At 42.5% G+C, this 22,192-nt stretch overlaps 1 protein-coding gene across 4 annotated transcripts in view; it reads right to left on the bottom strand.

Moving 5' to 3' along the window:
• The window catches only part of EYA3 (EYA transcriptional coactivator and phosphatase 3), a 63,401-nt gene that overhangs the window by 29,022 nt on the left and 12,187 nt on the right, over positions 1–22,192 (bottom strand). For 3 of the 4 annotated variants that reach the window (XM_074925893.1, XM_074925890.1, XM_074925891.1), the window contains exons 2-4: positions 12,293–12,387; positions 6,165–6,208; positions 2,089–2,168 (exon numbers count right to left, since the gene is read on the bottom strand). In XM_074925893.1, the coding sequence (XP_074781994.1) occupies positions 2,089–2,168; positions 6,165–6,208; positions 12,293–12,325 (157 nt within the window). In that variant the 5' untranslated portion in view covers positions 12,326–12,387. Of the gene's footprint in view, positions 1–2,088; positions 2,169–6,164; positions 6,209–12,292; positions 12,388–15,284; positions 15,369–22,192 lie in introns of those variants that run through there. The other variant, XM_074925892.1, reaches the window with a different exon arrangement.

Here is a 22,192-nt window from a genome sequence, read left to right on the forward strand (position 1 = left end):
AACTTAATCCCACACAAAAAGGGACAACAAACGGAGCTGCAGTGCACAATGCTCAGAGTCCAAATTCAGACGACCTCTAAAGAAATGTGGCAGTTACATCTAATGGGATGTCTCCATTTTTCTGTTTGAATAAATCCACAAGAACTGCACTCTAAAACTGGTAAGACAGTTACTCAGTCTGAAATCCAAGGAGGAAATGTTCAAAATCTTCTCACTTGGCTCTAGTATACCCCATGAGACAGTTCTCAGTTACAGCATTCTGGGTTGGGGTGGAGAAGGAGGCTTGAGTTGCTATGTCTTAATCCAAGAGTCATTAAAAAACCCCCACGTATTCAGATGAGCTGACCTGATACTCAGCCATGCATCAAACTAGGAAAGCAAGGATGTGCAGGCACCCTGGCACAAAAATTGGCACTGCGCAGCTCCTCTGGCACTTCACTGCTGTAGTGCACGAAACCTGCCCTGATCTCCAAGTGACATGACTTTTGTGACTGCACATCCGCCCAGTACACGGGTTTACCACTCGGATCTCCAAGCACCATACCCAGATTCTTAGCAAACAGAGCTGTGCTGCTGTGGATCCAGATAACTCATCTGAAGCTGGCTTTGAAGCTGGCAAAGCACCCAGCTTCCAGCCCGGCCTAGGAGGGGTCCAGGCTCACAGTGTACCTCTTGTACGGGTCCAGGGACCTGGTTCCTCCGTCATTAACATTACAAGAGACTGCACTTCCCCTCTCCCTTCTGGAGTGACTCAACTAACAACCTTCAAAAAGAAATATGGTCACGGACAACAGCGTACTTTGCCTTGGGATTTGCTCCAGATGCCAGTAATGTGCTGCAACAAGTCCAGCTTTCCCTATCTGGAACAGTCCTAGCAACTTTACTGCTCTTGTACAATCATGTAGTTAACTCTCTTATCAGTTACATTCACTAAGGGGAGCAAGTTAGTTTGCACAGGCAACCCCAACACTAACATATGCATTCTGCTACCTAAATAACCTCCTCTTGGCGTAACCTGAGTGTAAGCAGCTGAGAAACACAAAGCATCAGCCACGTGCTCTGAACCTCTGTGTTTGCCTTTGCACATGGTTTGAAGCCCATGTAGCCCATGTAGCACAAGGATACAACAGAAAACACAAACTGGGAACTGTCGGACCTAAGGGCTTTCGTTCAATACTTAGATATTCTCACATCCCTCGTGCAAAAATGTCTTTTTTTTATAAAAAGAATGTCAACATTTATCCGAATAGCAATGTAGTAATGGTATTTCTAGAACCGTGACTTTTAAAATAGCATATAAAGAATAAGGTAATGGGGTAAAAAAGGAAAAAAAACCAGCAATATAATATTACTGCATGCAACTTCTGGAATTTATAAATGGCTTATCCAGTTAGGCAGCAGATTTTGCAGGCTAAAACTTCTGGTAACTCCTACAACTGCAACATCACAGCATATTCATTAAAAGAGTAAAGATACAACCAGTTAGCAATGGAAAGTTACACATTACATATTTTCAATCAAGTTGATCTGATTTACACTTTAAGTATGGGCAGTCAAAGGTCTTCTACACAGGAATCCTACTTTTGTGGTAACCTCCAGCCCTCTTTTTCCAGAAGAAAGGACACATTCCACCTCTCACTATGCAATTGTTTTATTTTCTGCCTCAGTTTCCTCTCCATTTATTTCATAAGGAATTTCTGCAGACATCCAATACAGTTCAGAGTCTAAGATTAAGTGTATGGCATATTATTACAGAAGACCCAACCAGCTGTGCAGAGACAACAGTTTATAAAAATAACATCTTTCACAATCATTACTGAACAACTCAACCCTCAAGGAAAATCATGTATAAGGTGGCTAAGACATAGCAGTATCCAGCAGTAAGTTGGGGGGCAGTGACACAAAAATATTTGTTAGAAAGAGATATTTGCTTACTGTCAGGAATTAACAGGTAAGCACCACAACTGATAGTGAGGGCAAGTTAAGGATTACAAGGAGACAAAGCTTGTGCTTGATGAAGCAAAGTAACGAGACCAGGGGAAAAAAAGAGTAGACAGTGAGAGCAGAAGAACTCCAGAAGATACTTACTCTCACTGGACATGGGAAGGTTTGAACCAAGGCTTGAAGATTCAGGTTTCTGATCGCTGACTTCTGCGTTGCTCACATGACTGCCAGAACAAACAAAAGCTAATTATTAACATTATGAACTCTTAAATTCACATCCTTGGGCATCATAACTCCTGCATTAACCTTCCTAACCGAGGCAAACTGGCTCCTAACAGAAACTAGCTCTGCATCCTTTGGTGTTCACAGAGAGATCCCAAGAAACAGGTATGCAGCTCTAATTAGATGTTAAACTGTATTGGGGTTTGCATGGCAAAGCTTTAGTAGGGTGGGTGGCTACAGGGGTGGTTTCTGTCAGGAGCTGCTAGAAGCTTCCCCTGTGTCTGACAGAGTCAGTGCCAGCTGGCTCCAAGATGGACCCGCTGCTGGCCAAGGCTGAGCCCATCAGTGACAGTGGTAAAAAGGGGGGGAAAAACTGTGCAAGAGAAAACTGCATGTGGAGAGAGGAGTGAGAATCTGTGAGAGAAACAACTCTGTCGGCACCAAGGTCAGTGAGGAAGGAGGGGAAGGAGGTGCTGCAGGTGCCAGAGCAGAGACCCGTGGGGGACCCGATGTCAGAGCAGGGGGAAGCCCAAAGGAGGCTGTGACCCCGTGGGAAGCCCGTGCTGGAGCAGGCTCCTGGCAGGACCTGTGGACCCGTGGGGAGAGAGGAGCCCACGCTGGAGCAGGTTTGCTGGCAGGACTGGTGACCCCGCAGGGACCCACGCTGGAGCAGTTCAGGAAAAGCTGCAGCCTGTAAGAAGGACTCACGCTGGAGTAGTTCGTGGAGGACTGTCTGCTGTGGGAGGGAGCCCACGCTGGAGCAGGGAAGAGTGTGAGGAGTCCTCCCCTGAGGAGGAAGGAGCGGCAGAGACAAGGGGTGATGAACTGACCACAACCCCCGTCCCTGCCCCTGCACCACTGCAAGGAGGAGGGAGAGAAATCGGGAGCAAAGCTGGGCCCAGGAAGAAGGGGTTGGTGGGGGAAGGTGTTTTTAAGATTTGGTTTTACTTCTCATTATTTGCCTCCGATTTTGGTAATAAATGAAACTAATTTCCTCAAGTTGAGTCTGCTTTGCCCATGACAGTAACTGGTGAATGATCTCTCCCTGTCCTTATCTCAACCCACGAGTCTTTCATTATATTTTTTCTTCTCTGTCCAGTTGAGAAGGGAGAGTGATAGAGAGGCTCTGGTGGGCACCTGGTGTCCAGCCAGGGTCAACCCACCGCTTCAGCTCCAGTACATTTACTCCCCAACTGGTCTCTCAAGATAAGGCTGGAGCTTCACTGTCAGCTCAGCAAACTTAGCAGCTTCGAGCTGCTGCCTGCGGCAGAAAGTATGAATTTCTTTCCTGCTGCATGGGCACAGCTTCCTGCTCCCCTGTGTCAGCTCAGGCACCCTTCAGGCTCTCCACGAGATTTGAATTTGCTCATCCAGCACAACAATTGTGCAGCTATTTTTGCTGGGATACCGAATAGACTCTGCTCACGGAGGGATGCAGCAAGCACCATGCTTGGTGCACACTGGAGCTACAGGCAGAACTCCCCCTCTCAGCAGCAATAAGTAGTTATGTTGGCTTCTTCACCTTATAAAACTGCAGTGTGAAAATACCAGAATAACACACAGATGCCTCAAAACTTCATGAAAAGCTGTGTTGCAGAACTAAATAAAACTAAAGCCAACCAGGCAATCATAAAAGGAAAAAGCAGTTTCATGAAGAAATTATCTGTACTTCCTACTCTACATATGAACAAAGCAAACATTGACATGTATCTGAAACAGTGCGTGACAAATCCAAAATAATCTAGTAACGTGCAAACATTTCTTAAGTACAGAAGTGACACCCAGTGCAAGGATGCTTCAACACTGGTCTCTGGGGACAAACTCAGCAGCGAGGCAACCTCCCGTGGACATGGGAGTCTGTGACAGCAGGGCCACCACATACCCCTCACGGCAGCATTTACTCAGCTCCTGCAGGCTGGGGGAAAGGAGAAGCCAAGGAGAGTGTGATATCAACCAGCAGTGCCCTGGTAGCTGCGTCCTGCCCTGGACTGCTCCTTCGCTGTGACAGGCCCCTTTTGTCCAACTCCTTGCTCCAGGATGGGCTGCAGATAATCCCCTGGGACAGGAGGTAAAGCTTTCCTGGGACAGAGTAAGGGGGAAGCTGGCTAGTAAGTGCCATGGGTTTGGTTATGAGGTGTGTTCCCTTCCTTGGGCTGGTGAGAGGGAGTGAAGCTTAACCAAAATGCATAATCTGGCTTTTTCCCCCTGAAAACCTTTAAAACCAGAATCCTTGGAAAGCTTTCTCAATATATTCTCAACAGCCTTGCATAATAAAGCATGAGTTGTGCAAGAAAACATATTTCTACACAGACTCAGGGTCTGTGTGTACTGTTGCTCTTTGTGGAAAGAAATGCTGTGATTCTGGGGCACAGACAGTCAACCTACAGCTATTAAGTGCCATATGGTTCGCAAGTAGGTTGAGAGCTGCTTGTTGTGATCACTTCCTGTGGAAAATGTAATGATAAAATAACATTTCTGACTCTACCATACCAGCCCATGTTTTTGCTGTCTTTCTCACTGCTGCTCTTCAACACATGCAGCTGTGGCTCTTGGGACACATCTATCCCAAGTGCTCTTATACTCCCTCAGTTACAACTTTTCAATTCTCACGGACTCAGAGACAAATTCTCACTTGCACTGTGGCTGCCTTGCACCACCAAGAGCATCCCACAGGCTGGCCTGACCCACAGAGCACAAGGTATTCACAAAAGTGTTAAGACTCTTACAGGTGCTTAATGCTCCCAAGAGATACGACCCTCACTGGGTACAGCTCTTCTCTTCCCCACATCCACAATCCAGCTAAAACAAATACAGCCAGAGAATTGACACTGGCTGAAAATAACGTTGCTGAGGAGAAACAGGTCTAATAAATTATTTTAAACTGTTCCATAGGTCAAACTTAAAATCATATGGAGTTTTACCAAAATACAGCCAGAATATTTAAACAGAATATTTAAGCAGGTTAGAAATACAATTTTATCCCTCCCCCCCATTCTATTTTTAAATACTATGCAAGGCATTTTACACTCAAATCTTGAGGCTGCTGCTGCTGCTGCCTGTAGGAAAGCTGTGATTGCACTGAAGCAGGGTAACATGCTGAAGGAGAACCAACACCATTCACTGCAGCATGTTCAGACCTGCCCGTGCTGCCCTCAGCTCATTTGTAGCCAACCGAGAGAAAAAAATCCTCCTAGGACATGGTCCATCTCACCTCATAGCAGCCAGAAAAGGGAGCCTGCAGTCAGTCATCAGCTCAGACTTCTAACTTTTAGACATATAATGAATTTCACACACTGCTTGTTCACTGGTTCCTGTTAAAGTATTCCCTTTGATTTTTAAAAGAAATATCTACTAATGTCCCCATTCAGGGATTCAACATACCACATCCACTCCTGCATGAATGGCATGCACACTGTTTCCTCCTCATTCACACTGGGCTGTCCGAGGCTTCAAAAAGAAATCTTTCTTCACAGTATTTGCTACTACTCACAGGAACAGAGTAAACCCTAATACAGCTGTTCTCACTATATAATAATAGTGATTAATTCCTAAATATGATATGCATCAGAAAGCATCTAATGAAGCTAAAAATAGTACGACACAACAGCTTTAAATAGAAGCTATCAATTTGAGAGGGTTTAATTTCTCAAAACAGTTATCCACATAGTTTTTCTGAGAATCACAGCACATATATTATTAAAACATTCTGAGTCTCACCAGAATAAATGCATGTTATGTGCAGTACATGACAGTCTCATCAGATTCCATGAAAAACAGGATGCTTGATGATGCAATTAAGACTCTTTGTAGCTAGTTTTATAAAAGCTTAATAACAAAGGGCCAGGTTTTTTTCTTTATTGGGAATTGAATCTAAAAATTATATCAAATATAAAAGTAACATATTTGCCCTATTTCTGTGAAATATAAAACCATATGCAAGCTTCTAAAATGGAAGCTTATAACGATAAAAGAACATTAATAAAATCACAATTACATACCTCAAGCTTTGTTCTCTGGATTCCTGCATCTTGGCTTTTTTCACCTGCAAAGACAAAAGCACTCAGACACACAACTAACACGAGCTGTCCTTGAATCTATGCACACAGACCTCAGTTAGCAGATCCCCACTGGTTACTACAGAGTTCAGATAGTGTTTAAATACAGAAAGCCTTGTACTGAGCTCCACAGCTAACCAGTGTAACCATGCGTTCTTCATCTCAAAACAAGCTTTTTCCTAATTAGAAAACAAGTGCCAATACTGAACACGTTAGCAAAATTGTCATGTTATTTAAGTAACAGATGATGGGATATACAGCTACAAATGTCTGATAAGGACAATTTTATGGAAATTGAATAAAAGAGCCATAAATTTTAAGAAATTCTGCATAGATGCAGCACAACTGTTATAAACTTGGGTCCTTTGCTTTTTTCCCCCTTTATTTAAATGTTATATAAAGATAGGAACCTGAGTATTTTTTCTGTAATAAATTAGGAGCTATGATTTTCCTTTCTGAGTAAAAACAAAAGAGCATTTACTGTTTTTATAGGTGGCCAGCTGGATCCAGTTTCTGTACAAGGTATTACACAACAGAAAGCACTGGCTTGAACACAAATTCAGTTTTTTGCATGCAGGCTACAAATACTACTTTGAAATCCTTGGTAGATTGACAGGCTGAGTTTCTGTAGACTGTAGTCTTTTGAGCCAGATGTTCCTGTGATATACAGACTTCTCTCCCCCAACTTCTCCCTCTAGCAGAAAGTTTTACAGCCTCCCATGTTTCTGAAGCACACTTAGATGCCAAACTTGCTGTTTCAGTACCCAGCTGCATTCGGGGCTCACCCCGGGCCCCGCAGGGCACGCAGCAGTTAGCACTGTTTAGCACGTTTTCTAGGAAGGGGGTCTGGGAAGGTACATGGTGGGTATCAGGCTGCAGGGATTACAGCCCCCCAACTTGGGTACAGTAATCAAAGAAAGACTGCTGCCACATATGAAAGCTGCCAGCATAGAGGCATCACCATGTTATTCAAGTTTGTCTCTCGCAGGTGAGTATAAATAAAATGCCAGGCAAATGCGATTTGAGCATGAGAGATCAAAATGTGCTCAGAATTTTCTTTAAAAATAAATTAATAAACCACAGGTGAATTCCTGTTGGGTAGAGAGAGGTGGGAGTCAGAGATATAAAAAAGGATAATGGCTCAAGAAGGCAGCAAGGGGAAAGCAGTAATCAACAGTAAAGATGGAAAGGAGAAAGCTGAAAGGATAATCCTCTCTTCCTGATGAAGTTACCAGTATTTTAGAGTTCAGTGTGCTTTTATCTCTGCACTAGTCTTGCCAGCAGCTATTCCCTCCAGAATTTCACAGCAGAACACTACAAACTTCACTAGCCCTCATCACACACATAAACAAGGCAAAGGCAATGACAAAAGACTATGGCAACACAATGGCTTAGATACCACAGACTCAAACCTTCTGGCATTCATCGCTTCAACCTGAGCAAAGAGTTGGTAACACTGGCATTGACCTTAACTCCTGTTGTGATTCTTCAGCCCCACAGCTTCACAGGTTTCTTCAGAGCCCTTCTGCTGCCTGGCCAGGAATACACACTACTGGTGCCCACTGCCATGAGGTCCAATGCCTAAAGGAGCTGCATCAGTCTGAAGATGATAACTACAACACTAAGGGACAGCAGTCTAGTGTTCCTCCAGCTCCCTTGGGTATCGAGTTATCAGAGCATGGCTGCTGCCTATCCATGATGCCCCTCAACCCTTCTTGGCATCCTTCTGTCCTGCAGCAGGTGCTTCAGCTCTTCCCCGGGACCCTGCCACCCACTCCTGAGCAGGGACGTCAGCCACCAACACTGCACCAGATAGCCCGGTGTGCCAAGCTGCTCACAGGGTTCTTAAGGAAAGGAGTAGAAGAAAATGAATCACACCAGAAAAAGCAGCAGCAAATGGCTTCAGACCAAAGTTACATTGAGGATAAAAATAAAAATTAACTTAAGAGTTGGCAGCTTGAGTTTGAGATTTCACAGGAGGAATGCTGCTGTTTCCAGTCAGGTACTCAATAAGCTCTGGCTTCTTCAATTCAGTAGGGTTTTGTTTGTTTGTTTGTTTTTTTAATATTGGAAGTGGACAGAGAAATCAGCTCACTTACCAAAAAAAACCCCCCAAAATACCCCAACGAAAAGCCCCAACTTCCCACCCCCCGCCCCCAAGAAGCAAGGTTTTGCAAGAACACATCAACTTTATTGACATTTTTATCACAACCAGAATGGAACAGCTGTTCCTAAAACGCCTCTTGATAGTCAGGACTTGAGCTCAAACCACTGCTCTGCTGCTCTGATGACTTTGGTCCCTGGACTGGAACTTCCATCTTGATGAGCATCTACAGCACAAGGTCACTGTGCCTTGTCCTCTGATGGGAGACCTTCCCCCCTGCCAGAAACATGTCCTTGGTGTTGTAGAGAGAACAATGTTTTAAATGAGTTTTCCTTTAAGTCAATAGCTAATCTCATTTTTTAAAAAATCAGTAAATATCAGGAGAGGGTTTCATACTCTCTTTAAATTAGTCTGGAACATGGGATAACAGTGTAAGTACGAAGCATATATCAAGCAAAACAGCAATTTTGAATTTCAGTCTATCATGTCCCTGCCTCAACTGGCTAGCCTCGGCTAGTCCCTATCTCTGCAGGTTTTTAACAGAAATTCTCCCTAATGTCTTAATGCTAAGCAATAACATTTACAAAGTCTTGAAACTTCAGTAGGATGCAAACCCCATTTTCTATCCATCACTAATCACTACAATTTACACTAAAAGTTTAAGTGGGAGGGAGGAGTTTTAAACGTAGTCTTTCATGGGCTTGGAAAGCATTTTCTCTCTCTCCTGACACATGTCATAAAACACACTTAATGCAGGAACAGCACCTAGTAACAATAACTTACGGATGATGTCTGGGGCACAAGGAGAGAGTGCTGCCATAACGTGCTATAATCCCAGCCCTGCATGATCACACTGCAGCCCAAACCCTGCACAGGGAACCTACCCATCCTCTCCTGCATGAGCATTAGAGAAGGCTGCTGAAACCTCTTCAAATGCCTCCTTTCAACACACACTCCCCTCTTAGAACCTCTGGAGAGGTGCTGAGAGGTTTTTTGTACCCTCTTGAGTGACAGGATCACAGTTCAAATATTTTTCGTGCAGGAGAAGTGAATTCACTGATTTTAAAAATAAGAAAATAAAAAACAAACAAACAAGGAAAAATATATGGTCTACCCTAGTGATTCAAGTTTCAGCTTTAGCAATTTCAGACATCATCTGATTAAGCTGTCCTGCTGCACTACAATGAATGACATATCTTTGCTCCTACCTCCATCTTTTTATTTCACTATCAGTTTTGGGTTTATGTTGTTTGTTTGTTGGGTTTTTTTTTTAAAAAAAAAAAGACAAAAAAGTCAAGTGACATTCTAGCTGTTTCTATAACTGAAAAATCCAAATTATTTTTTGTGCTGGAAAACTCTGTTTCTTCCCCAGATCTACCAGTGTTGGAGTTCAGCTGTATTTAGAGTCAGAATCAAAGCAGAAACAAAGTTTTCCTCCTAATGTCAGATAACAGTTGCTCTACGACTGAATCCAACTCTAAAACTGATATTCATAGCCTAGGGACACCCCCACACCCACAGCCAGCCAACAAGGAAGGTGATGACTTGTTGGAGAAAATGCTGCCAAAGCCGTTTAACACTGCGGCAATGCCACTGTGAACAGAGGACTGCACACAAGTCAGGAATGTAGAATTTTATTGCGAGCCCTTTGCCAATTTCAATTAAGAAAAATGTTCAGCCCAAACACATGACCACTGGTTTTTTCTCTACACTTTCGGCAGCGTTGGGTCTTTCTGGAACCATTCTCTCCTTACCACTGACTCTGGCTTGCTTTTGCTGTCTGATGTGAGAACTCTTTCCAAACATGTCTTTCAATAAATGTAACACAAGTTCAACATCCCTTATAAAAAAGAGATTTTTGTAATTTTCTAGCATTAAGGATTAAATAAAGTATTACAGAAATCAACTACATGCATCCACAATGCATTCAACAAGTGAGAGATTACTGTACATGATTACTTCTAAAAACTAATCCAGATTAATAACTTACTATAAATTAATAACTTTTTTTGTGATGAGAATGTCAGGAAGTCACTTTGGACAATTTTTCCCCAAACTCCCCTTCGCTCTCTTATTTCCCATGCCTGTTTCTGTTTTATAGCACTGCAGTGTGCACAGAAATTTTCCATTCTAATTCAGACTTGAAAAGGGAAGAAACATTCCAAAAAAGGGACAAGAGACATGCCTGTTTAACATGCCAGGCGCTAGTATGTGAGGTGAGAAGTCTAACATTCATTTAGAAAAGACAGACTGTATACATTTGGACCAATCATTACCACACCAACACAAGAAAATGACCGGATTTCTTTTTTTTATTACTGTTTTTGAATACACTGAACCCAAAGCCTGATGACTTCTCTACAGGCTCCTTTCTGGATTCAGTTATCAACAGTTTGCCATAAACATTATTTTTTGAAGCAACATACTAATCGTGCTCCCATGATTAAGAAAAGGAAAATCATTTGCGAAAAAAAGAATTCTACAATATCAACATTGCGTTACTAGGCTGACAGGATTTTGCAAAGCCAACTGCATTTTTTTTTTTAATTAGGAAAATTCACTTGTTTCAGAAATGGTACAAAAAACTGAAATGATTGTTCTTTTCATTTCCCCCTGGCAATAATGTGCTACTATATGCATAATACCGCCTCACTTACTTATCAATATAATCTCATATTCTGTCTCAGAATAACTGACTGGCGTAAGATACTTATAAGAAATTACCAAGAAAATCTTCAGCTAAAAATTACAGCAGAGCTTCCTTACAGAGGATGCTTTCATGCACTGAAAGTTAGATGTACCCTGTCTCTCATGCCTTGAAGAATAAAATTTTATAAACACAGTTTTCATTATATAAGGATATAATTACAGATATTTCCTTTTTTAATACACACATTTAATTATTTTTTAAATCCTACAAATATCTGGAGTTCAAATTATGTATTTTACTAATTAGTTTCTCATTTTGTGCACATTAACTCAGGCATATAATCTGTATGTTGTGTCCAGCAATATTTTGAATAATTGTAAATTTACATCTCCATTTCACTCAACTTTGTTCTTAAGTCATAAAATTGTACAAATGACATTACAATGTATTTTCTAACTAGTTAACTGAAGAACATAAAATTTTCACATTAAAAAAGCAGCAAAATCTTTTCAATGAGGACATTACCAAATTGCCCTCAGCATATTACTCTGGTCTTGTGTGCATTTGAAAAGGTCTCCAAAATTAAAATATGCTTCACTCTGAAGGTAACTTGGCAATTTGTAACTTTTCATCAGGATTAATTTGGGAATATAACATTAATACAAACTTTTTTGCTTAATTCCTATGCTATTATGTGTTAGATACATGAATTTAATCTCATACCGCACTGTATTAATAATCGCTCTACCCAAAACTTCTGTGACGTGATATTATCAGTTACTGATAATACAGACAGCATTGCAAATATGTTAAGATGTCTGGACAGCAATTTTTAACCTAAGACATGCTTCCTTACTCGAACATACTGTTAAATTAAGAATCTATAAAGTGCTTTCCACCTATGGAGATGATGGATCATGAGACCTTTTCAAGATCTCAAGCACAGGAAGAATTAAACACTATATACACTGTAATAATCACCGTGTTGGTTCTGTCACTGAAATAGTGAATTTTAGTTTCTCTAGACGAGGCTTGAAATAGTCTTGTTTTCTGATCATAACAAGTAAATATCTTACATAGAAACACTATAGAGTTTAAGCACACATAACTATTCCTTTTATTACTAATGCCCGTATGATTATTGTAAATTAAATGTACAACACAATTTACTAAGAGCAAAATGATTTTTCACCTCTGGATAAATATACTAAGCATAAGCCTTATTTTCCATTATTAATTCAAATAACTGTATATTGAATTTGTGAGATCACCAATTCGTTTTATATGTTCATTTTCAGCCTTTAAAAATGTACTTACTGGTTGTTCGGGTAAGTCTTGTGGCTCTTCCATGGGTATTACTATTTTAATGCTTAAATGATTCAAATCGTGTGTTCCTCGGCAGTCTTCAAAGCCTGTCAAAAAAAGGTGTTCATAGCTTTATGTACTTTTGGGGGGGCTTATCATTTAGGCTATCAGAGAACATTAATTGTTACATATTCCACCCACAAGCTTTCTAAACTCATGTTGCCATCTCCTAAGTAAAAGATGAAATTCATATACGGAAAGCTTTCATAAACAAGGGATTTAGTTTTAAGCTTCAAGATCCAGACTTTTTCACGCACGTGGCACATTTCTACAACATTTACTTGTACCATACTGACTACAGAAGCTAATGTCTCAATCAGACATGTGCACCATGATTTTAAAGACACTTTAAATGATCAAGTCTGGTCTACTAGGTCAGTAAACAGCGTGATTCAATCTAACCTGTTTTAATTTAGAACATTTATATAACGAACAAAAAAAAAATCAGGACAAGACTGTACACCCAAATTCACAAAAGAGGGTTATTATTTCAATTTCCCTTTTCAAAATGAGAAATTTGATGAAAATGTATAAAATAAGTTTTATTTTGGAAGCTAAGTAACCCAGTAGCATTTAGCAGAGAGATTTTATATACTATACCAAAGAGCTGCTATTCCCCAGGGTTTTAAAACCATGAAAAGGAAATTTTGCAGATCACTTTCACAATCTGATTAATTTTTTGAATTTGCTGAGCAAAAGATAAAGATACATGTCCTCCACGGCTTCCCTCTCTGTCTGACCAGTGTGCGTGAACAGTGTGACCTACGCATTTGATTGCTCTCCTTTCACCCTCTCATTTCAGAACCAGTTTATTAAAAACAAACCCTAACTTCTTCAGACAAGCTTCATCTCAACTGCACCAAAAGCAAGCAGGCACCTTCTCTTCCATCCCAGCAGAGCTGTTTCTTCCACATGCACATGTGCATTACTGCACACAGAGCAGGACATAACCAGATTACAGAAATTAGAAGAAATGCTGAAAAACACTTCGTGGTTTGGAAGGAATGAAATACAGTAACTTTCTGTCCCGAGGTACAAGCTCTTCCTGCTTCCACAGCCATGAAAGATTTGCGATAAATCTCAGTGGAAATGCAAAAGCACTCTACCTGGAGCTCCTTTCTCTACATCCTTCTGTTTTCCCATCCTGTCTAAAGCATTCAGGCACCTTCACATCATGAAATTGTCCCCATTCAAAGTGACTAAACAAATTAACAGAAAAAACTTTCCAGTGTCCTGAAAACAAATGTTATTTTCTCCTCCTGGCCCCTGCCAGACCTACTTAAAACTCCTAGCACGTGCAGCCAGCCTGCGGTGGAGCACCACGTGCCGAGCACAGGGACGCTCTGCAGCCTGGAATCATTTATTAACCATGAAAACACAAAGGATTTCTTCTCCCTTATTTGAGGACAGGTAAAGGTCTTACATGCCAGGGTGTATCGTATATGCCAGGGCAGAATTTCATGGAGGTTTGAGTATTTTCCAAGGCTGCCTCCCCTAATCAAACCTACTTACCTTTATTGCCTTAACTGTAAATCAACTGAATTTACAATCAGTCTCATCAATAACTCAGGTTCTTTTGAAATTACTCTATTCACACCACACACAAGAAAGTACACAAAATAAATTATGTCACCACTCCATTTTTTCCTCCATCAGTTTTAATCGGTTTTATTTTAAATGTAAAAGATTATTTCCTTTTTACTATTTGTAGGAATAACAGAGAAAAATCAGGATTGAAAGGAAATTGTGGCATTCAAAGATTATGAATAGGAGCACAGAAATACAACGGCCAACGGCAAGAATATTTTAAATTGATACCAGTGGGTCCTATCCTGTCCCCTGTCCTTCATTTTTGTTATTTGACACATTTGTTTCATTGTGTAATTTCTTAGAAAAATCCCAAACTAAATTCTTCAGTATGGAAAAAGGTTTCACATTACACTTCGATCTATAGAGTGGTAACTTCCCATTCCATGCTTTGTTTAAAAGCTGTGAGCAGTCCTTTAATTTTGTTTTTGAGAAAGATCTAAGTAAGTAGACAAAAAGATTCCCAGAGTTGTATCAGAATATGTTAGTTACACTTGTGAACAAAACTCTTCCTAGATGAGCAGGGCATCTTGTAGCACCTGGAAACAAATGAGTGAACCAAAGCAGGTGAGCAGTAACCACTTGGCTAGATGGCAAGTGAAAACTGGTGGCTTCATGCTTTCTTCTAGAGAATACCGCATGCCTCCAGAAACAGCAGCCTGGACCGAAGACAGCTCACAAAGACCGAGTGCTCACAGCTGCTGTTACACAGAAGCGGGCAGAACAAGCAGCAGCATGCATTTGTGGTGAAAGGGATGGACTTAACCAGTACACCCGACTAGCTAGGAGGGACAGAGTCTCTCTCCAACAAAGGCCTCTTACACCACAAACAGTTTAAGCTGCTGCTGAAGGAAGAGCTCCTGTCCCTCCTTGCCTCCAGCAATCCATCTTGCTCACCTGACACCCCTTCCTTTGTGGCCACAAAAGCACTTGTGTGGCTGAACAGCAGTGTGGATCTGGGATCCGACCTTCTGAAGAAAAAGGAAGAAAAAAAAAAAGAGGCACCCAAACACCACCTTTCTGCTAAGCTGTTTTAAGTGGGATCAATTCTGGTCTCACACAGCCCCGTGCTGGGGGGGAGACAGCAGGATGGGTAGTGCAAGTGGGGCAGCAGGATGCCCCATTGCAGCAACAGCCACAGTAAATGAAACCATAATTTTACCATCTTATTTATGTTTCACTTCGGCAAAACACAGGACATAAGCCACAGTGCTATACAAACGGCTCTGCAGCCTTTCCACCTGTATCACCCACCCGATCACCAAGTTGTCCCACAGAGCTGCCACACGTCTTCTTGTGGCCAAGCACGAAAAGCACTTTTAGCAGGAGCAGGGCCAGAGCCTCTCCTTGCCATTACCTCTGCAAGCGGGGAGCCGGGGAGGAGAGCTCCCTGCCTGCCTCCTCCTGCACGGAGAGGCTCAGCAAAGCTGCTGACAGCTTCAGCGCCAGCGAAGGAGGATCCGGGGAGCAGCTGCTGCGGCCGCACTCGTTTCCCTAACAGCACCCTCCAACGTGGCTAATCCCCCCCTGCCCGCCAGCCAGCTCCAGTCCTCGGGCAGGCGTACACCCCGGCCAGCACAGTCTGCCCTCCGGCCAGCCCCAGCACCTCCGGGGGCTGTGAGCCACCTCCTCGGCCCGGAATGACTCGAGGGTGGCCAGAGAAGGGAACGGAGCTGGGGCAGGGTCTGGAGCACAGGTCTGCTGGGGAGCGGCTGGGGGAACTGGGGGGGTTCAGTCTGGAGAAGAGGAGGCTGAGGGGAGACCTCCTGGCCCTCTGCAACTCCCTGCCAGGAGGGGGCAGAGAGGGGGGATGAGTCTCTGGAGCCAAGGCCCCAGCGCCAGGCCCCGAGGGAATGGCCTCAAGCTGCCCAGGGCAGGGTCAGGCTGGCTCTGAGGAAGGATTTCTGTGCAGAAGGGGCTGTTGGGCGTTGGAATGGGCTGCCCAGGGCAGGGGGGAGTCCCCGGGATCCCTGGGGGGGTTGAAGAGTCGGGCTGAGCCAGCGCTGAGGGATCTGGGGGAGTTGGGAACGGTCAGGGTGAGGGTCATGGTTGGGCTGGAGGAGCTTCAAGCTCTTTTCCAACCCAGACAATTTGGTGATTCTGTGCACTGAGGCACCACCCACCGCCTTGCACCTGCTCAGCTTGAGCTACCTCAGAGCAGCTTACTCAGTAAGCAGCTCGCCGTGAACAGAGTTCATTTTTAAAAATTGAAGATAAACAACACAGCTTTTTATTTTTTCTGTGGCACCTCAAATCCCAAAATTAGATTTAACTCATATAAAACCCACGGCAACTGTGCTTCAGATAAGCTTATCACAAAGTTTCTATTACAGAACATTTTAAAAACATGACAGTGACAGAAGAGATATCAAAGCAGATCTTCGATATCTTCAGTTCCATAGAGAGTCCAAATTGCTGCAGTTGCACCCATGGCAGGGGGTTCCAACACAACTGCCAGGCAGAACAGCAACTGCCATCCATCCCACGCACAGCCACAGCTCCCCAAGGGGGCTGATGCTTCCTAACCTCAGAAGAGAAGAGGTCAGTGATTAACAGCTTTGGGGGAAGCCAGGGTTTGCTCACTTTTCCCATCTATGTATCTATATTTGTGTGTGTGTGTGTGAGGGAGGTCTGAAAAGTAGATTCTGGTGGTGAGAATACTTCTGTGGGCCACTGGGATTGTGAATGAGAAAACCATTACAAAATGTAACTGAGTGTGCAACAAGCCATCAAATGAGTTGCAGCAATGAAAGAAACGTTGAGAAAAATTAGTCAAGTGTTACACTTCTGAAAATCAGCAAAATACCATATTATTCCCCTTTTATGGGGTGGTTTTCATTATTTACCTGATAAAAACTATTATGTAATATGTGAATTAAAGACTATTTATTTAATCTAGACTTGTTTTCAATAGCCATCCTATTTCAATAGCCAATAACTCCAAATTGCACAAAACACCAACAGTGTAAAATATCAAGGATAGGTGTTTTGCATGTCATTTTATTTTGCTTGCTCAATTTATGGAGACATATTATCTAAACTTCAAAACAGAAGGCGCCAAAGCAGAGGAACAAACTGCAGACCTGCCTCCTGTTCTGCACAAGATCGTTAGGACAGTAATTCCCTATTAAAAGCCCTGGCAAGCTACGTACAGTTTCTTGCAATAAATCCCGTTTTAAAAATCCTAAAATGCAAAGTCTAGCTTGGTCAGACTCTCTCGAACTAGGTACTCTGGATATAGTTTCTGAAAGCTACTCGTTATTAGCATCAGGTTGGACTGCTATTTACTTTCATTCTGTTCTTTTCAAGCCCATCTCCCTGGCTTTGAATATAAAATTTCAGGTGAGGAACAATTATTCTCTCAAGCTGCAAATAATTAAAGTCAAGGATACTGTGATAAAACCAACAAGCAGTAATTACACTGATTAGAAAAAAACCTGTTTGAATACGGTTTTATATTACTTTAAAAAAGACACTATTTCCTTAAGAACAATGTTTTAGTTAGAGTAATGAAATTATATCTATTAAACAGAAAGTTAAAGTAAAATCATAGAATCAATTTCGGTTGGAAAAGACCCTTAAGATCAAGTCTAACCATTAACCTAGCACTGCCAAGTCCAACACTAAACCATGTCCTTAAGTAATCTAAATACCCCCAGGGATGGTGACTCAACCACCTCCCTGGGCAGCCTGTTCCAATGCTTGACAACCATTTCAGTGACGAAATTTTTTTTTAACAGTCAATCTAAACCTCCCCTGGTGCAACTTGAGGTCATTTCAAACCTCTTGTTCTATCACTTGTTACTTGGTTTAAGAGGCTCATCCCCACTCTCTGCACCCTCCTTTCAGGGAGTTGCAGAGAGCAGTAAGGTCTCCCCTCAGCCTCCTCTTCTCCAGACTAAAGCCCCCAGTTCCCTCAGCCGCTCCCCAGCAGACCTGTGCTCCAGACCCTGCCCCAGCTTCACCAGTTGCTCTTCTCTGGACAGGCTCCAGCACCTCAATGTCTGCCTTGTAGTGAGGGGCCCAAAACTGAGCAGAGAATTCGAGGTGCGGCCCCACCAGTGCCGAGCACAGGGGACGATCCCTGCCCTAGTCCTGCTGGCCACACTATTCCTGACACAAGCCAGGGTGCTGTTGGCCGCCTTGGCCACCTGGGCTCACTGCTGGCTCATATTCAGCCGGCTGCCGACCAACCCCCCCAGGTCCTTTTCCTCTGGCAGTTTTCCAGCCACTCTGCCCCAAGCCCGTAGCGTTGTGTGGGGTTGTTGTGACCCAAGAGCAGGACCCGGCCCTGAGCCTTGTTGAGCCTCATACAATTGGCCTTGGCCCATCGCTCCAGCCTGTCCAGATCCCTCTGTAGAGCATGTCTGCCCCCGAGCAGATCAACACTCCCACCCGGTTTGGTGTCATCTGCAAACTTACCGAGGGTGCACTCGATGCCCTCGTCCAGATCACTGATAAAGATACTGAACAGATGTGGCCCCAGTACCGAGCCCTGGGAACACCACGTGTGACCGGCCACCAGCCGGATTTAACTCCGTTCCCCACAACTCTCTGGGCCCGGCCATCAGCCAGATTTCACCCAGCAAAGAGTGCGCCCCTCTAAGCCACAGGCAGCCAGTTTCTCCAGGAGAATGCTGTGGGAAATGGTGTCAAAGGCTTTACTAAAGTCCAGATAGACAACATCCACAGCCTTTCCCTCATCCATGAAGTGGGTCACCTTGTCACAGAAGGAGATCAGGTCAGTCAAATGGGACCTGCCTTTCATAAACCCATGCTGACTGGGCCTGACCTCCTGCTCGTCCCGTACGTGCTGTGTGGTGGCACTCAAGATGATCTGCTCCATAACCTTCCCCAGCACTGAGGTCAGACTTGCAGGCCTGTAGTTCCCCGGATCTTCCTTCTGGCCCTTCTTGTAGATGGGCGTCACATTTGCTGACCTCCAGTCAACGGGACCTCCCCAGTTAGCCAGGATGGCTGATAAATGATGGGAAGTGGCTTGGTGAGCACCTCCGCCAGCTCCCTCAGTGCCCTTGGGTGGATCCCATCTGGCCCCACAGACTTGTGTGTGTCTAAGTGCTGTAGCAGGTCACTAACCATTTCCCCTTGGATTACGGGGGCTTCATTCTGCTCTCCCTGCCTGTCTTCCGGCTCAGGGGGTTGGGTACCCTGAGAACAACTGGTCTTACAATAATATTAAAGACTGAGGCAAAGAAGGCATTAAGTACCTCAGCCTATTCTTCATCCTTTGTCACTATGTTTACTCCTGCATCCAATCAAGGATGGAGATTCTCCTTTGCCCACCTTTTCTTGCTAATGTATTTATAGAAACATTTTTAATTGTCTTTTACAGCAGTAGCCATAATGTTTTGTATGCATAACAATGTAATCTATGCAGTTATTTCTACTTCTTATTTACTCAAGGGCCAGTACCTTACCATAAATAGGAATGAATATATGAATTAAGCAGAAGAGTCTAAGCTTCCCATATTTTCCACTGGAGCATTTTGTGGTGTCCCATGCTGCTACATGACACACACATGGTATGGGAGAGAGCAGCCAAAGCCATGTAAGCCACCACCCAACCTGAGCAGGGTTTGGCCTTGCAATATGCTTTTACTCTGTGCCACTCACCACGTGCAAACTGCTTCTTTGAGAGCAGAACAGAACTTGGCACAGTGGGATGTGGTGGATCCCCTCACCCTCCCTTTTTTCAAAAATTTAATTAAAAACACCCAAAGAAATAAACACAAAAAGTGAAGAGAGAAGGGATACATACTGACACTGCTATGCACTGCACAGCTACCTAGTGCTTTCTATTCTGAAAGTTTATGACTTAAGTTTTAATCTTCAAGCAAAATACACTGTCATCTCCCACACTGGCAGTGACCCGTGCCCCTGCACACCAAGGTGGGAGCAGGTGTATGGATATAACCTCCTTGTTCCACAGGAAGGTTTCTTTACAATTTTATCCTTTCCCATATCTCAGCATTCTTATATCCAACTGTGATAATATTTCATCAGTCAAGCTGCTGAAATATTTCCAACTTGGTATTCAACACAGCCAAACTGTGTTCTGACTACATCAAGCAAGCAAATCCAGCCCACTGCCTACAGGATCACACGAGGATTTCACAAAAACAGGCATTCTCTAAAGTTTTGAAGATTCTCTCATTTTGTTTTTAAACAGCTTGATTAAAGATCATGGGAAACGACAGCATCAGCCTGGTTCGTAGTTTGGTCTGTGTAATAAAACAGCCCCTTAAGGAGCTGTGAGGAATTGAATGATTTTGTGTACTAAGCTTCATTTTTATTTCCTTCATGCAGAAACAAGATAATGAAAATTCTTCATGAAGTTGTACTATCACAATAATGCAAACAAAATGAATGAGTAAATAGATGCCTTAGTGTGTAAAATGTTCTATTTGGTGAGTCTGAATACAAACCCAAAAAAACTTCAACAATATTTTAAAGAAAAGGGAGTTGCAGTATTTAATACACTAATGCAACTCCAGTAACATGCAAATAAAGGCAGAGGTGAGCAGAAGAGGAGGGGCCCATCTAGCTTTCTTCCTCCACTAAGGAATGAAAGACTTAATAGAAATAACTTCCTTCCACGAGTAGACCTGCAAGTAACACAATTAATGATTTCCTTCCCATGGTGCTCACAAATTAATTTATAAATATCATATTAAGTTTGCACGTTCAGTATCTGACAGTCATCCCATCACTGCCAAGCAGATGAGAACAGGTGCATTACGCTGGTGCTTGAAAATAAAAATAAGGTAAGAGGGAAAAGGAACTCAGGTTTTTAACTTTAAATTGTGAACCCCCAAATCCTGCTTCTAACACTATCAACAATCAATTCCTCAGACAACAGTCTTGGTAGCCAAAACAATTCTTAAAAATTTCCAATAAAATCCATCTTCAAGGCACCATATCTCAAGCTTAGTTTTGTTAAATCCCTCTCTTTTATAAGTACAGTTCTCTACTATTTTTCTTCTTCAGCAGCAGAGAGCAGCCGTTTAAAAAAAAAAAAAAAAAACAACAACAAAACAACAACAACAAACCAGAACAGAGTTAACAAATGAAAGCTGTGCTACACACCAGTCTGCTGATTTCGTATCTTTAACAAATCCAGCCAATCTCATGGCAAAGGTTTATACTCTGGTAACCACTCTTTGCTTTTTCTCACTCCTCATGCACACACCCAGGCACACGCACACAACACACACGGATATTTGCAAAATAGTGTGAAGAATACCAAAGAATAAACCTTTGCCATGAGATCTGCTGGACCGTTTACTGCTCCCTCCTGGTGCAGTTAAAGTAAAGAAGTTCCCTTCTTTATCAACTGAGGATGACTCAGAATAAAACACTGTAAAAGTTACAGGGAAGGCAGATTGTATGCCCTATTTTTGAATGTACGAGTGGCCATGACAAGCCTGTAAACACAGTCCTGTAGGACTGAAAAATCATGGTTCGATTAAAATGTCATAATCCTAAAATGGAAAAAAAAGTGCAGTATTTATAAAGTGAGAAAATTACTGAAATTAAATGTGGTAATACAAATATAGTTTTACCCTAAGCAATGTTTGTTTCATTAATAGGAATTTTCACGTTATTTTTAAATCCTTGAAGGGATATCAACGTTAAGCTGTCTGCAGTTCACTTCGCTTGAGCAGTGACACACGCAGCTTCATTTCCCGGTTCTTATGCAATTCAGATAATTTGATTTTGAAACACAGCAGGGAAATTTTTAATGGGGAAAATAACTGTTTTCAAAAAAAGGGAAATTTGGAAATAACATCTTCACCCTTGAGAAAAACAATTCCCCCTGAGTCCAGAAACAAGACAGCAATTTTTTCTAGTTAGATCTAACATGCATAGCTCACATGGCACAAGAACACAAAACTGCTATTAACCTTTTAGTTGTAAAACAAAGCACGTTAATTTATGTAAACCTAAGAAAAGTAGAAAATTCAATTACCTCCTCTGTTCACGAGGATTCAGCTTGCATTGAGACTTAACGGACTTTTTTCAAAGACCACAAACGATAAGATACCCTGTATCTTCTGGCTCGCATACATTTTTGTGGTTTAGATAACTGATAAATGGGTGGCAAATGTCTAGAGCTGCAGCTCCAGAGGGAAAAAAATGTTGTTTGTCTTAACAGCTTTCTAAAACAAATTTTCAAAGAGCAGAGCATACTGCCTTTAATTTCTAGAAGCCACTTCAGACATATTCAAATAGATTTCCTGAACA

The sequence above is a fragment of the Athene noctua genome, chromosome 24 (assembly GCF_965140245.1).
Source record: "Athene noctua chromosome 24, bAthNoc1.hap1.1, whole genome shotgun sequence".
NCBI lineage: Eukaryota > Metazoa > Chordata > Aves > Strigiformes > Strigidae > Athene > Athene noctua.